We start from the raw sequence: 15,141 nt of genomic DNA, 5'->3' as shown, positions 1-15,141 counted from the left end.
TAGGTGTGTTTAAGCAGAGGAAAATTATTAGTTGAAAAAGCTATCAAGGACCATGTAAGTAGGAACTATAAAGATTCACATTGTACATTTTGTTATTAAAAACTCAACTGGAAATTTCAGATATTCTTGAAATTTTCCTTTCCACATTTTTAGGCAAAAGCCTGAATCGCAGCATATATTTTATTTTACAAATCACAGAACTTACTTTTCATGTAGAAACATCCCCATCTTGTGGTCTTTTAAAATATTACTGGAAACTTAAAACTTGCCTTATAGTTTTCATTAAATTACCAAGGACGTGGGTATAAAGTAGGATTGATTTTAGAAATTCTATAGAAAATCTTGATGTCCTAGCTATTGTAACTCTATAGGGTCTGTTACAAATAACCGCCTTAGTGACATTAAGCTTCAAATAATTGAATTTTTATTAAAGTTTAGCTCATCTTAAATAATTTCCTAGAACAACCGTAAAACTTTTTTTTTTTTTTTTTTACAGGATTTTATTCCTTCAAATAGTATATTATCAAATGCCTTGTCATGGGGAGTAAAAATTCTTCATATTGATGGTAAGGATTTCATAATTGTTTTTTGACAATATTTGTTTTAAGTGTCCATGTCTGTCGTTTGGTTCCTGACTTTACATAGTGACATTTTGATAGCAGGGATGTCTTAATCTGTTTCCTGTTGCTTATAACAGAATACACGAAACTGGGTAATGTACAAAGGAAAGGAATTTATTTCTTACAGTTATGGAGACTAAGAAGTCCAAGCATCTGGTGAAGGCCTTCTTGTTGATGGAGACTCTGCAGAGTCTTGAGGCAGCACAGAGTATCACATGGTGAGGGGCTGAGTGTGCTAGCTCAGGTCTCTCTCTCTCTTTTTATAAAGACATCAGGTCCACTCCCATGATAACTCATTAATCCATGAATTCACTCTTAAAGGTCCCACCTCTCAGTAAGTACGGTCACACTGGAGATTAAATTTCAACATGAGTTTTAGAGGAGACAAACATTCACACCATAGCATAAGGGATACCTATAATGGTAAATTCTTTATCTAATTTAACTACAAGAAAATATCACTGTTTAACTCCAAGAGTAAAATTGCTAATCTTAAAACCTTCTTTCCTTTAATAAAGACATTAGATACTACATTGAACAAAAGAAAAAAGAGTTGTATTTACTCAAGAAATCAAGTACTTCAGTAAGAGATGGGGTATGTTTTCTTTTTTAATTTTTAAAGTAATTTTTTAAAGTAACCAAGCTTGGTTTTTTTATTTATGTATTTGCAAAGTTTTCCTCCCAAGCAGAAAATATCCTAGGGGCAAGCCTGTGTATGATGTGCCTGTTTCAGTTATTCAAATAAATCGAGTGTCATTTAACTTCAGGGTTGTACTCACCAGGTAAAAGTTGTTCCTGGAATAGTGGCATAGGTCGCTTCCTCAGCCCCCTTTTGTTACTGCTGTTTTGTAACAGGTACTTTTATTTATTCTGTAGAAAAAAACACTAAAATCAGCCTATTGTATAAACATTCCTAATGTAAGTAATGTACTTCTTTTTGGAATATAAATATGTACTATCCTTTTCAGTTGCTCTAGATGGTGGTATAACAAAATCGTATTTTAGCATGGCTAACTGGCCTGACCTTGAAATACTTGTTAAACAACCACATTGGTTGTTAACATTCGTTAAACCTAATATTCCCATTATCTTCAGTCCCTTTCCTTTTCCTTGTTGCTTCTTTGAAGCATCTATACAGATTCAGGCTTTTTCCATCCTTTAAAACAAATACAGTAAAATCTCCCTTGATCCCACATCCCTACCTACCTATTATCTAATCCTTGTAATTCCTCATCCAAAGTTCTCAGATCTCTACTTTTATACTTCCCATTCACTTTTCAACCTACAAGGTATAAAACTTCTGACCAGTTTTCGAAATCATTTTGATACTTTTTAAACCCAGTCATATTGGTTCTGTCAGCTGTTGTCCATTTCTTCCTTAAACTTTTCTATTCTCTTCTGAAATTTCATCTCTTAGCTTTCTCCTGGTCTCTTCATGTTTCCCAGACCATTCTTTTGTGGCCTGCTTTTCCTTTGTTCAATACTTAAATGACAGGGATCTAAAAATAATAAACTGATAAGAGAGTGTATATAAAGACATGAAGCCATAGTAGGATGGCATATTTTAGAAATCTTGTATACCATAATACAGCCTGATCTTTGAGTGTGCCAGTGACAAAAGATAAAGCTGGAAAAACCAGCATGTTAAGATTATAAAGTACCTTGCACTATATAAAGGAGTTAGATTTTATCTTCGAGAGTTTGGAAAATTATGGAAAGATTATAAATAGAGTAACCTGATTGGATAGTCATTTTGGACAGATCTTCTAGTTGACAGTAAAGAATGAGTTATTTGGCAAGACTGGAAAATGGCTTTTGAACTCCTGAACAATTTTTTTTTTTTTTTTTTTTTTTGAGGCAGGCCCTCCCCCTCTGTCACCCAGGCTGGAGTACAGTGGTACCATCTCAGCTCACTGCAACCTCCTCCTCCCGGGCTCAAGCAATCCACCCAGCTCAGCCTGCCAAGTAGCTGGGACTACAGGCATGAGCCACCGTACCTGGCTAGTTTTTGTATTTTTTGTAGAGACGGGGTTTTGCCATGTTGCCCAGGCTGGTCTCGAACTCCTGAGCTCAAGCTATCCACCCGCCTCAGCCTCCCAAAGTGCTGAGATTACAGCCATTAGCCACCACACCCAGCCCTCATTTTTTACTGAATACATTTTACAGGATGACCACTCGGTATATACATGCCGTATATAAGGCTGCATAAAGTTTTTATGCATTTCACATTTTTAATAAATTCGCATTTATATAAGAATAATAATTTGCAGAAAGCAACAAAGTAGTATTTAAATAAAACTATCAATCAAAGTGTCAAAATGATTTGGAAAATTGGTCAGAAGTTTTATACCTTGTAGGTTGAAAAGTGAATGGGAAGTATAAAAGTAGAGACCTGAGAACTTTGGATGCGGAATTACAAGGATTAGATAATAGGTATGGGTTAAAAATTTAAATGACTATTTCCAAATTTTCACAAAATATAAGTGGATATTCCTATATTGGACTGTGCTAAATGGCATATAAATTACCTCTACCACACTTAGCAGATTGTTTAGACTGTGTATAGAAGTAAATGTTTAAAAAAATGTAAACTCATAAGGACATTTATGCACTCTGTATATACACAAATTATGTCTGTCTTCATGAATATTATGTGTGTGTATATATATATATATCCGAAATAAGTTTCATAGAACAATAGTTACACTTCTTAATGTGCCGGATATTAATATTTCTATGGTATTTTCATTTCTTAAAAATATTGATCATAACTCTCTGAATTGACTTTATAGCGTACTGATAGGTCACAGTTTGCAGTTTAAAAAGCATTCTGGGGGCTGAGCATGGTGGCTTACGCCTCTAATCCCAGCACTTTGGGAGGCCAAGGTGGGCAGATCACACGAGGTCAGGATACCAACATGACCGACATGGTGAAACCCCCATCTCTACTAAAAATACAAAAATGCCGAGTGTGGTGGTGCATGTCTGTAATCCCAGCTACTTGGAAGGCTGATAGGGGAGAATTACTTGAACCTGGGAGGCAGAGGTAGCAGTGAACCGAGATCACCCCACTGCAGTCCAGCCTGGGCGACAGAGTGAGACTCCATCTCAAAATAAATAAACAAATGGATGGATGGATAGATAGCATTCTGGAATGTTATGTCAGTGATCCTGAGAAATGTTCAAGGCCTGGCTTAAGGCAATAACAAAGGGGAGGGGAAGATTTGAAAGATACTTAATTGGTTTCAGTGCCTAGTCAGTGTCTTGAATCTAGTATTTACTAGATTATTAACATCATAAAGACCAAGTTTAGTCTTCATCATTCCTTCAGTAGTAACAAATATTAAATGCCTGCTATGTGTCATGCAGTAGGAGCCCTCATAAAACAAAGAAAAGATAAAATAGCTATGAAACAGATCTTAATCTTCTAAAATAAAAACGATAATAATACCAAATATCTTGATAGTCCAGAATCTATATCTGGTTGAATTGATACTCATACTGGAAACATTTTGGTATATAAGAAAGGAATGTTTCTGGAAAATTTTTAGTTTGCCAAGTACTAAAACAAAACCTTTTAGTGAAATTACATTTAAGAGTCTTGAATGGACATGTATAAATTTCAAAATGTTTATTAGGTTCTCATAAATGTTCTTGTTAGTATGTATCTTATTTAAAATATGATAATTGGATAAATGTATTTTGCTCATTGCTGTATTTAAAGTTCTTTGAGGTTTGGGCTTTTCTTTTTTTTTTTTTTGAGACGGAGTCTCGCTCTGTCACCCAGGCTGGAGTGCAGTGGAGCAATCTCTGCTCACTGCAAGCTCCGCCTCCCGGGTTCACGCCATTCTCCCGCTTCAGCCTCTCCGAGTAGCTGGGACTACAGGGCCCACCACCACGCCTGGCTAATTTTTTGTATTTTTAGTAGAGACGGGGTTTCAACATGGTCTTGATCTCCTGACCTCATGATCCGCCCGCCTTGGCCTCCCAAAGTGCTGGGATTACAAGCGTGAGCCACTACGCCCGGCCTGGGCTTTTCTTTTTTTTTTTTTTCTTTTCCAGTTTACTCAAAACTTATTTTGTCGAAATTTTTACATACATGTGCAGGAGGAATATTGGTCTTTTTCTTTGATGTCTTTGGTTTTAGTGGGATGTTTAATCCTATTTTCAGAATACACTGATATGTGTTCCTGTTTATATTTTCTAGAGACGTTTTTATAGAATTGTTTTTATTTCTTTAAATGTTTGGTAGAATTTACTAGCAAGGCTATCTAGCCCTGATGTTTTTCTTTGTTGGAAGATTCTTAACTATGAATTCAATTTATTCATTAGATATAGGATAATTCAGGTTATTTTCTCTTCAGTGCATGTTGGTAGTCTGTTTTTCAAGGGATTTGTCCATTGTGTCTTGGCTGTCAAATTGATGGGCAAAGAGTTGTTTCTAATATTCCCCTATTAACTTTGTAATGTCTATGGGAATATAATAATGTCCCCTCTTCCATTCCTGATAATGCTATTTTGTGTCTATTCCTTTTTTTCTTAGTCAATCCGGCTAGAGTTTTACCAGTTATTAATATTTTCAAGGAAACAGCCTTTAGTGGCATTGATTTTTTGTGTGTGTGTGGTTTTCTGTTTTCAGTTTTATTGATTTCTGCTCTTATTTCTTCTGCCTATTTTGGGTTTATATTTCTATTTGTAGTTTCTTAGGTAAAAAGCTTGAATCATTGATTTGAGACCTTTCTTTTATTTTAATGCTATAAATTTTCTTTAAGCTGTCCTTTAGCTGCATCCCACACATTTTACACTGGATATTTTTTTAATAGACTTTATTTTTTTAGAGAAGTTTTTGGTTCCCAGTAAAATTCAATGAAAGGTACAGAGATGTTTTACATACTCCTTGTCCTAACATCCCACACCAGAGTGGTACATTTGTTATAATCGATGAACTTAACATTGACACATCATTATCATCCAAAGTTCATAGTTCACATTTTGGCTCACTCTTGGTGTTGTACATTCTGTGAGTTTTGACAAGTATGATTATGACGTGTATCCATCATTATAGTATCATACAGAATGGTTCCACTGCCCTAAAAATCTTCCATGTTTATCCCCCCATTCCCTTAAACCCCAGATAACTCCTGATGCTTTTACATTCACCATGGTTTTGCCTTTTCCACAGTGTCATATAGTTGGAATCATATAGTGTGTTTCCTTTTTTGATTGGCTTCTTTCACTTGGTAATGCTTATTTAAGGTTCCTCCATGTCTTTTCATGGCTTGACAGCTCTTTTTAAAATCTGAGTAATATTTCATTTTCTGTATGTACCACAGTTTATCCATTTACCTACTAAAGGACATTTTGGTTGCTTCCAAGTTCTGGCAGTTATGGGTAAAGCTAATCTAAATATCCATGTGCAGGGTTTTTTTGTGGACATATTGTCAACTCATTTGGGTAAATAACCAAAGAGTATGATTGCTGCTTCATATAGTAAGACCAAGTTTAGTTTTGTTATAATCTGCCAAACTGTCTTCCAAAGTAGTTGTGCCATTTTGTATTCCCACCAGCAATGAATGAGAGTTCCTGTTGCTGATAGGTTGGATTTTCATCTTTATTCAATTAAAAATATTTTTAAATTTCTCTTGTGACTTACTCATTGTCCTGTGGGGTTACTTTTATCATTTGTTTCCAAATAGGAATTTTTCAGCTATCTTTCTGTTACTGATTTCTATTTTAATTCTGTTATGGCCGTGTAATGTGCTTTTTATTATTTTAGTTTTAAAAAATTTATCAGTTACCCAGAATATAGTCTGTCTTGGTAACATTGCATGTGCACTTGAAGAAAATGTATATTCTGCTGTGGTTGGGTAGAGTATTGTTTACATGTCAGTTAGATCAACTTGAGTGATAGCGTTGCTCATGTTTTCTGTATCCAGGATACAGAAATGTTGCCCAGGCCTTGTTCTGTCCACTACTGAGAGAGAGGGTTATTGAAATTACCAAGTAAAATTGTGGATTTCTCTAGTTTTCCTTTTTTAGTTCTAGTACAGTTTTGAGTCATTTTGAAGCCTGTTGTTGGATATGTACACATTTAATATTCTTATGTCTTCCTGGTGAATTGACCCTTCTCTCCTCTATAATGCTCTCTCTTCTGTCCCTGTTAATTCTTATTCTGAAGTCTGCTCTCTGATGTAGACCATTCTGGCTTTATTTTTATTAGTATTTACATAGTACTTTTTGCAGTCTTTTGCATTTAACATATCTATATATTTAAAACGGACTTCTTGTAGATGTTGTCTTTTTCATCAAATTTGGCAATCTGTCTTTTAATTGGTAGTTTAAGTGATTTATACTTAATGTAATTATTGATCATGGATTTAGGTCTACCAACTTACTGTTAGTTTTCTGTTGATGCCCTCTGTATTTTATTCCTGTTTCCCCCTTTCCTGCCTTCTTTCAGATTGATCTGCCAGTTTTGTAACTCTCTTCATTTTTGTTGTTTTATTTTAGTGGTTGCTATAGGATTTACGATATACATGCATAACCTTTCACAATCTATCTTGAATTAATATTTACCTTCTTCAAATAAAATGTAGAAGCCTTAAAATATTCAAGCCCTTTTACCTTCCCCACCAACCTTTATGTCATAATGTTTATTACATCTTCTTATAATGAAAATGTCACCAGAGAATGTTAAACTTTTTGCTTGAAAAAGTCATATTTTAGGGCTGGGCCTAGTGGCTCACACCTGTCATCCCAGCACTTTGGGAGGCCAAGGTGGGTGGATCACTTTAGCTTGGAAGTTCGAGACCAGCCTGGGCAACATGGCGAAACCCCATCTCTACAAAAATAAATAAAAATTAGCCAGGCACGGTGACATGCGCCTGTAGTCCCACCTGCTTAGGAGGCTGAGGTGGCATGATGGCCTGAGCCCAAGAGGCGGAGGTTGCAGAGGCAAGATCATGCCACTGTTTGCACTGCTTGCGACAGAGCAAGACCCTGTCTCAAGGAAAAAAAAAAAAAAAGTTGCATTTTAAAGAAAGTAACAGGAGGAAAATAGTCCTATTAACCCAACCCAGATGTTAACCTTTCCATTACTCTTCCTTCCTGAAATTACAGGTTTTCTTCGGATATATCCCTTTAGCCTGAAGAACTTACTTTCGCATGTTTTAGAGCAAATCTGGTGGCACAAGGAATTCTCTTAGATATCCTTCATATGATCATATCTTCACTGGAAAAAGAATCATGAATTGAGAGTTCTTTGTCTCAGCACCTTACTCCTGTCCTAAAACTGTGTTCTGGTCTCCGTGGATTCTGACGAGAAATCTGCAGTTATTCAAATTGGTATTCACTTAAATGTACTGTATCATTTTTCTCTGGCTGCTTTTAAGATTTTTTCTTTTATCTTTGGTTTCAGAAGTTCGATTGTGCCTACACTTGGTTCACTAAGCTTATTGTGTAAATTTATATTTGGAAAGTTTTCAGCTATTGTTAATTTTTTTTCTTCACTAGTCTCTCCCCTCTTTTTCCACCATTCCAGTTGACAATAAAGTTAGACATCTTGGTGTTATTCCACAGATCCCTGTGGCTCTTTTCCTCTTTTTTCTTAGTCTTTTTTGTTTCCTCTTTTCTTCCAGTTGGAGATTTCTATTCATTTGTCTTGAAGTTCACTAATACTTGTGTCATCCATGTTCTGCTATTGAGCCTATCCAGTGAATTTTGTGTCTCACTCAGATAGTATATTTTTCAGTCCTATTATTTTTGTTTAGTTCTTATTTGTAGTTTTTCTGCTGAGAATTTGTCTCTTTCCATTCATCTTAAGTGTGTTTACCTTTACTTTTAAAGTCTTTTTCTAATAATTACAATATCAGGAACGTGTTGGGGTTGGCATCTGATTGTCCTTTTCTCTCAAAAATTGATAATGTTTTTCTGGTTGTTTACATGTGAAATTTAAGTTTTGACTGTATACTGGACATTCTAAATGTTGTGTAGGGCCTATATCCTAATAGTCTGGAGAATACTGATTTTGTTTCTGCCATTGTTTTAGCGGACAGTCATCCCAGTTTTGTTCAGACTGTTTTGTCTTGATTGTTGTGGGTGGGGTGGATCTAATCTCAGTTTCAATTTTCAAAGCCCTTGCTATGCTGCGTTGGGTCTATCCTTAGCATGTGCAACTTGGAGGTAAGCCCTGCACTTGGCATGGATTTATATAGGGAATTAGGGATCCCTTTCTCTAACTTGCTCTTTTCATGGATCAATCTCCAGCTCACAGTGGCCTCTTTCCCAGGTCTTCTAGTCAGAAAGTGAGGGTTTCTCAATGTTAGCTTAAGCTTGTACTACCTTTACAATCTCAGCCTCCTAATTGGGAACCACCCTCAGGGCAGAACTGTGGGAGAAAAGAAAATAATACAGGGATTCTCTTGGTATTTTTGGACCACTTGAACATCATTCCTGGTTCTTCCTGCCAGAAAGATCGGATTTTTAGCTGTTGGCTCTGCCACTGCTGCTAACTGCATGACTGAAGGTTCCAGTTTTGACTTCCTTCCACAATCTGCCTGTTTATTTTACTTTTCATTCTTCAGGTAGTTGCTTATTCAGTGTTGTCCAGAGTTTCTACTTGTAATCAGTGGAGTTGATTATCCATCTTGAATATATTGAATCTTTGCCTAAATTGACAGACTAATAAATGTTGACTATTTATTCAATTTAACACAAAGATTTTGCTGAATAAGGGCATAAAAATAACATGACTTTTTAAAAAATATTTCATTAACTACCTTTTCATTGTTGGTTTTCTTTTTATGAAGTCAAAATCAATTATAGCTAGAATGCAAGGTACTTGTTGAGTGTATTGTAAAACAGATTTTAAAAAGAATAGTTTTTTTTAACAAAGAATAATCCTTCTTTGATAAAGTACTTTTCTGCATGTTTTTTTATCTTGAAGATTTTGAGCAATTGCAGTTGGTATTTTAACTATACTTTCAAAGCCAATCTTTTCACTATATATTTTTTTTAGGGCAAAAGAGTTGGTAGTGGTGCACAAAAAACAAGAAGTAAGTATCTTGTGATCTTTAAGTGTATTTGGTTTGCATTTGAAAAATGATAAAAGATCTTCTAAAATCATATAAACCACCCTCTAAATGATTTATTCAAGGCTTTCTTGGTCTTTATAGAACATAGATCCTTGGTGAAGTTTGGTGAAGCCTGTGGACCACATTTCCAGAATGATATTTTTTTAAAACGTTTCTTTTAAAAATCATTAGTCTACCAAGAAAATGAATTACATTAAAATGTAGTTACCAAAATAGTTTTTAATTATGAAATAGTGATAACTTGCTTTTTATTACACAGAACAGATTCTAACAGTGAATCTAATTGCTACTGTCATTTTGAATTGATAAGCGTAAACAATGCTTTGAGATATCTGCTCAAGCAATTCATAACTGATGAAAATATGTGCTGTTTCTATTAGCATCAAAGTCGCAGGTACTGTGAATACTGTGATTTGTTACATTTATAATTGGAAGAAATGCTAAATTTCAGTTTGAGGTTAGTGAAAACAATAGTGTAGTTTTTCTCCTGTTCTAATTTATGACCCTCCTGAATCCTGTTCATTTGAGGGTTCCATTTAGTTTAAGAATCTCAGAATATAGGAGAGAGCTTCTGTTATTTTTGGAAATGAGGTGATAATGGAAGTACCTCATCTGAGGCTTAAAACTTTAAAGTGGATACATAGTTTTTTGTTTGGAGGGTTTTGTTTTGTTTTGCCACAGTAGTTTTATTAAAAACGAAAAGAATCCTGGATTTGCAAGTATCTAATATGTTTTCTATGTTCTCAAGCAGGAAGACTCAAAAAGCCTTTTGTAAAGGTGGAAGATATGAGCCAGTAAGTATCTAAGTCCAATCTGTATGATTTAAGTGCAGTACTAAAGGGGAAAATCACCTAATTAGGCTAGCTCGATTAGTACTGTTAGGTTCCTTTGTGTTTGATTTATATTATACTAATGTGCATGCGGCACAGGTTAACGAAAGTAGCATTAATTCATTTGTCCTCAAGGACTAAATTTAGTTTCAGTATGTCGTAGATACTCCTGAAATAGCTGGTTTAGAAAAATCATGACACCATTTTTTAGTATTTAAATTATTCTGTGGCTAAATGCAGTACCAAATGATTTAGAACTACTGAAAGATTATGCCTTCATTTGCGAAAAAGAAATTATTAGATGCTATTTAGAAACAGAAAATCTAAGTATAACATCTAACATGGTTGATTTCCAAAACTCTGAAGTATTGTTGGATAGTCTTTTTGTTGTTGTTGTTGTTTGTTTTGATTTTTTGAGATGGAGTCTTGCTCTGTCACCCAGGCTAGAGTGCAGTGGCACGATCTTGGCTCACTGCAACGTCCACCCCACCCCCGGTTCAAGCAGTTCTCCTGCCTCAGCCTCCCAAGTAGCTGGGATTATGGGTCCACGCCACCATGCCCTGCTGATTTTTGTATTTTTAGTAGAGATGGGGTTTCACCATGTTGGCCAGGCTAGTCTCTAACTCTTGACCTCAAGTGATCCGCCTACCTCAGCCTCCCAAAGTGCGTGGATTACAGGCGTGAGCCACTGCGCCCAGCCATGTGGGATAATCTTAATGAAGACCACAGATATAAATAGGCCTGCCATGAGAGAATTAGATTACTTTCTTTTTTCTTTCCACTTAGTCATTTAGACATCTGTGGTTAATTCTCTTGGGTACTCACACTGAGGTGACAAAAGTGTATTGAAAACTGCTTTTTATGAAATGTGTTGCTGTGAAGAAAAAAGTGCAATTCAAAAGGAGGCCTAGAAAAGACACTAGTATGCGAAAGGATATACCATGTTCATGAATTGGAAGACATAATATTGTTAAGATGTTAATACCACCCAAAGTGATCTACAGATTCAGGGCAATCCCTATCAAAATTCCAATGATGTTTTTTGCAGAAATAGTAAAAATGTATCCTAGAATTCATACGGAATTGTAACAGATACAGGATACCCAAGACAACCATTAAAAATAACAACAAAGGCCAGCCGCGGTGGCTCACTCCTGTAATCCCAGCACTTTGGGAGGCCAAGGCAGGCAGATCACGAGGTCAGGAGATGGAGACCATCCTGGCTAATACGGTGAAACCCCGTCTTTACTAGAAATAAAAAAAATTAGCCGGGCCTGGTGGCGGGCACCTGTAGTCCCAGCTACTCAGGAGGTTGAGGCAGGAGAATGGCGTGAACCTGGGAGGCAGAGCTTGCAGTGAGCCGAGATCGCGCCACTACACTCCAGCCTGGGGGACAGAGCGAGACTCCATCTCAAAAAAAAAAAAAGTAAGAGGTCTCAGACTTTCTGATTTCAAAACTTACTGTAATGCTACAGAAATCAGAACAATTTGGCATTGGAATAAAGACATATAAGCCGATGGAATAGAATAGAGAGCCGAGAAATAAACCATCACACATATGGCCAAATGATTTTCAACAAGGATATGAAGATAATTTAATGGAGAAAGGACAGTCTTTTTAACAGTGTTGAGAAAACTGGATATATACATGCAAAAGAATGGCATTAGACTCCTACCTCACGTCATGTTCAAAAATTAACTCAAAATGGACCAAAGACCTAAAATGGTAAAACTCTTGGAGAGAACATAGGGGAAAAGCTTCATGCTTCATGACATTGGATTTACAGTGCTTTCCTGGACATGACACCAAAAACACAGATTACAAAAGATAAAATAATTAAATTGGACCATATCAAAAATATAAATTTCTGTGCCTAAAGGGATATAACAGTAAAAAGGCATCCCAAAGGATGGAAGAAGATACTGCAAGTCATGTATCTGTTTCTTTTTTTCAGCTTTCTCAGGTTGAACAAGTCATATATCTAATAAGAGTGTTAATATCCAGAATATATAAAGAATTACAAGTCAACAACGAAACAACCCAATTTTAAAAATGGGCAAAGCACTGAATAGACATTTTTCCAGAGGCGATACACAAATAGCCAATAAGCATATGAAAAGATGCTCAACATTACTAATCATTAGGGAATTGCAAATCTAAACCACAGTGAGATACCACTTTACATTATTTAGGATGGCTACTATTAAGCAGCCAAAAAGTGAAAGTAATCCAAGTCCATCAGCAAATTAATGGATAAACAATATGCAGGATGTGTGTACACACACTCAATGGAATATTATTCAGCCTTTAAAAGGAATGAAATTCTGACACATGCGACATGGATAAACCTTTAAGACATTATGCTAAGTGAAATAAGATGAAAAATACTGCATGATTCCACTCATGAAGCACCTACATTAGTCAAACTGATAACAAGAAGTAGAATGGTGGTTGTCAGGGGATATGGAGAAAGGATATTTGGGAAGTTACTGTTTGATGGGTATAGAGTTTCAGTTTTTGAAGATAAAAATACGTCATCTTACAAAAGATGGACGGTAGCAGTGATGGTACCACAGCATTGTGAATACTTAATGTGACTGAATTATACACTTAAAATGGTTAAGGTAATAAATTTTATGTGTATTTTACCACAATTTTAAAAATGTTTAAATGTTAAAAATGTTAGGCCTGAAATTGGTTTTTTGAAGGGAAGCCTAAATAATTTCTGTTATTTCAGATTCCAGCTTAATTATATGATTTTGAAATACAAAACTTTAAACCTTTTTTCTTTAATCATAAAGAAGCTCATGTATTTGTCTTTTTATTCTTTTAGACTTTATAGGCCATTTTATCTTCAGCTGACCAATATGCCTTTTATAAATTATTCTATTCAGAAGCCCTGCAGTCCATTTGATGTAGACAAGCCATCTAGTATGCAAAAGCAAACTCAGGTTAAACTAAGGTTGGTTTGAATCTTTACTTTTAGAAGGAATATTCAGAATTTCATCTCAATTTTTCTTTGTAAAGATTTGAAATAGTTTGGTTTATGCCATAATGGTTATTTGTGTTTGTAATTACTATACTGATTACTTTTATAAGTCTGAATCTGTTTAGATGGAGGTGGGGAGGGTCTTAAAATATTTGTAAATAATGAAAATGTGTAGTTTATCTTGAATGATCTGAAATATTCTCCAGAATATTCATTAAATCTTTAGTTTGCTTCTCAATATAGTATAAAGAAATATGATTAAAAGTACTTGCCGATATAAGTCTCTGCAAATTATGCAGATTGTGATAGTTTAGGACAATAAATTTTAAAAGTTATTCCTTAGGTTCAGCGGTTAATTCTTTACCATGTATTTCTGTCATCAGAATCCAAACAGATGGCGATAAGTTTGGTGGAACCTCAATTCAACTCCAGTTGAAAGAGAAGAAGAAAAAAGGATATTGTGAATGTTGCTTGCAGAAATATGAAGACCTAGAAACTGTAAATGTGATTTTATATTTTGGGGGCTTCTTTCGAAAACTCTGATACTTGTGTTTTAAATTTTAGCTTGTTATTCTGATGGAGATATTTTACATTTTAAGAACTCAAGGGAGGAAATGAGTATTGAAAATGAATTTTTATTCAGCAAATACTGAGCATCTACTACATACTGATCACTACTCTGGGCAAACAGCATTGAACAAAACAGACTTAATTTTTTGCCATTGTGAAGATTATATTCTGTAGGGTGGGGGTGGGGTAGGGGTGGAGATAGGTAACCACAGGATAAAAGAATAATAAAAATGTATAGAGAGAATATTAGATCAGTGCTATGAAAAAACAGAACATAAGAATGGGGATGTTGCTATTTAGCCTAGACAAGGAACACATAACTGATAAGGTGACATTTGAGTAGAGACCTGAGACAAATGAAGTAATGAGACCTGGATATTGAGATATGCAAGTGCAAAGGTCCCAATTTAAAACGATTGATGAGACCAAGGAATAGATATTGGTAGTCCAGACTAAGTGCTAGTAGAATTGCTGAAACGTGGTCAGATGGTGGATTTGTTTTAAAGGTGGGACCAAGAGGATTTGCCAATGGATTGGATGTTGCAAGTGAGGGAAAATAGTAGTCAAGGGTTACTATAGTATTTTGAACCTTAGCAATTAAAAACTGGGCTTATTATTTATAATGGGAAGAGAAGAGTTGAAAGAAGTAAAGACCATTGAGGTAGCAGAAAGAAATGGAAGAGTTGCAAAGGGTATATAGGATGAAAATAGGGGAACTATTATAGTTTGTAGACTGATGAAAAGAGCAACAGCTATGGATTCAGGCTGCCAGGTTTGAATCCTGGCCCCCTGGCTGTGTGACCTTGGACAGTGTTTGGCACATAGTAAGTGCTTATTGTTAGCTGTTATTTGAATAATTTTTTACGTAATAGGTTTGTTTTGGTGTTTGGTTTGGTTTTGGTAGAAAGATGGTGGGAAAGTTAAGGGGAAAGAATAATACTTGAACATATCTGTCTTCAGACTCTGAATTGAAGTTTGTTTTATAAACCAAAATATATTAGTGTTTCGTGTCAGTTTTTTTTTGTTTTTATGTAATAAA

The 15,141-nt window shown here is 35.4% G+C and overlaps 1 protein-coding gene and 1 long non-coding RNA gene across 9 annotated transcripts in view; one reads left to right on the top strand and one right to left on the bottom strand.

Moving 5' to 3' along the window:
• Window positions 1-15,141, top strand: part of DBF4 (DBF4-CDC7 kinase regulatory subunit) — a 32,150-nt gene that overhangs the window by 10,629 nt on the left and 6,380 nt on the right. For 2 of the 6 annotated variants that reach the window (XM_055272819.2, XM_063636420.1), the window contains 7 exons: window positions 4-54; window positions 497-566; window positions 1,139-1,215; window positions 9,637-9,673; window positions 10,461-10,506; window positions 13,377-13,505; window positions 13,916-14,030. In XM_055272819.2, the coding sequence (XP_055128794.1) occupies window positions 4-54; window positions 497-566; window positions 1,139-1,215; window positions 9,637-9,673; window positions 10,461-10,506; window positions 13,377-13,505; window positions 13,916-14,030 (525 nt within the window). Of the gene's footprint in view, window positions 1-3; window positions 55-496; window positions 567-1,138; window positions 1,216-7,805; window positions 7,965-9,636; window positions 9,674-10,460; window positions 10,507-13,376; window positions 13,506-13,915; window positions 14,031-15,141 lie in introns of those variants that run through there. The other 4 variants (XM_055272820.2, XM_063636419.1, XM_055272821.2 and 1 more) reach the window with 4 other exon arrangements.
• LOC134736211 (uncharacterized) overlaps window positions 494-15,141 on the bottom strand; it is a 51,510-nt gene continuing 36,862 nt past the window's right edge. For 2 of the 3 annotated variants that reach the window (XR_010120084.1, XR_010120083.1), the window contains exons 4-5: window positions 1,400-1,490; window positions 693-969 (exon numbers count right to left, since the gene is read on the bottom strand). This is a non-coding gene — a long non-coding RNA (uncharacterized lncRNA). Of the gene's footprint in view, window positions 970-1,399; window positions 1,491-15,141 lie in introns of all 3 variants that reach the window. The other variant, XR_010120085.1, reaches the window with a different exon arrangement.

Source organism: Symphalangus syndactylus, chromosome 3, assembly GCF_028878055.3.
Source record: "Symphalangus syndactylus isolate Jambi chromosome 3, NHGRI_mSymSyn1-v2.1_pri, whole genome shotgun sequence".
NCBI lineage: Eukaryota > Metazoa > Chordata > Mammalia > Primates > Hylobatidae > Symphalangus > Symphalangus syndactylus.
The sequence above is the reverse complement of the archived record's forward strand: the minus strand, read 5'-3'. Positions and strand labels throughout refer to the sequence as shown.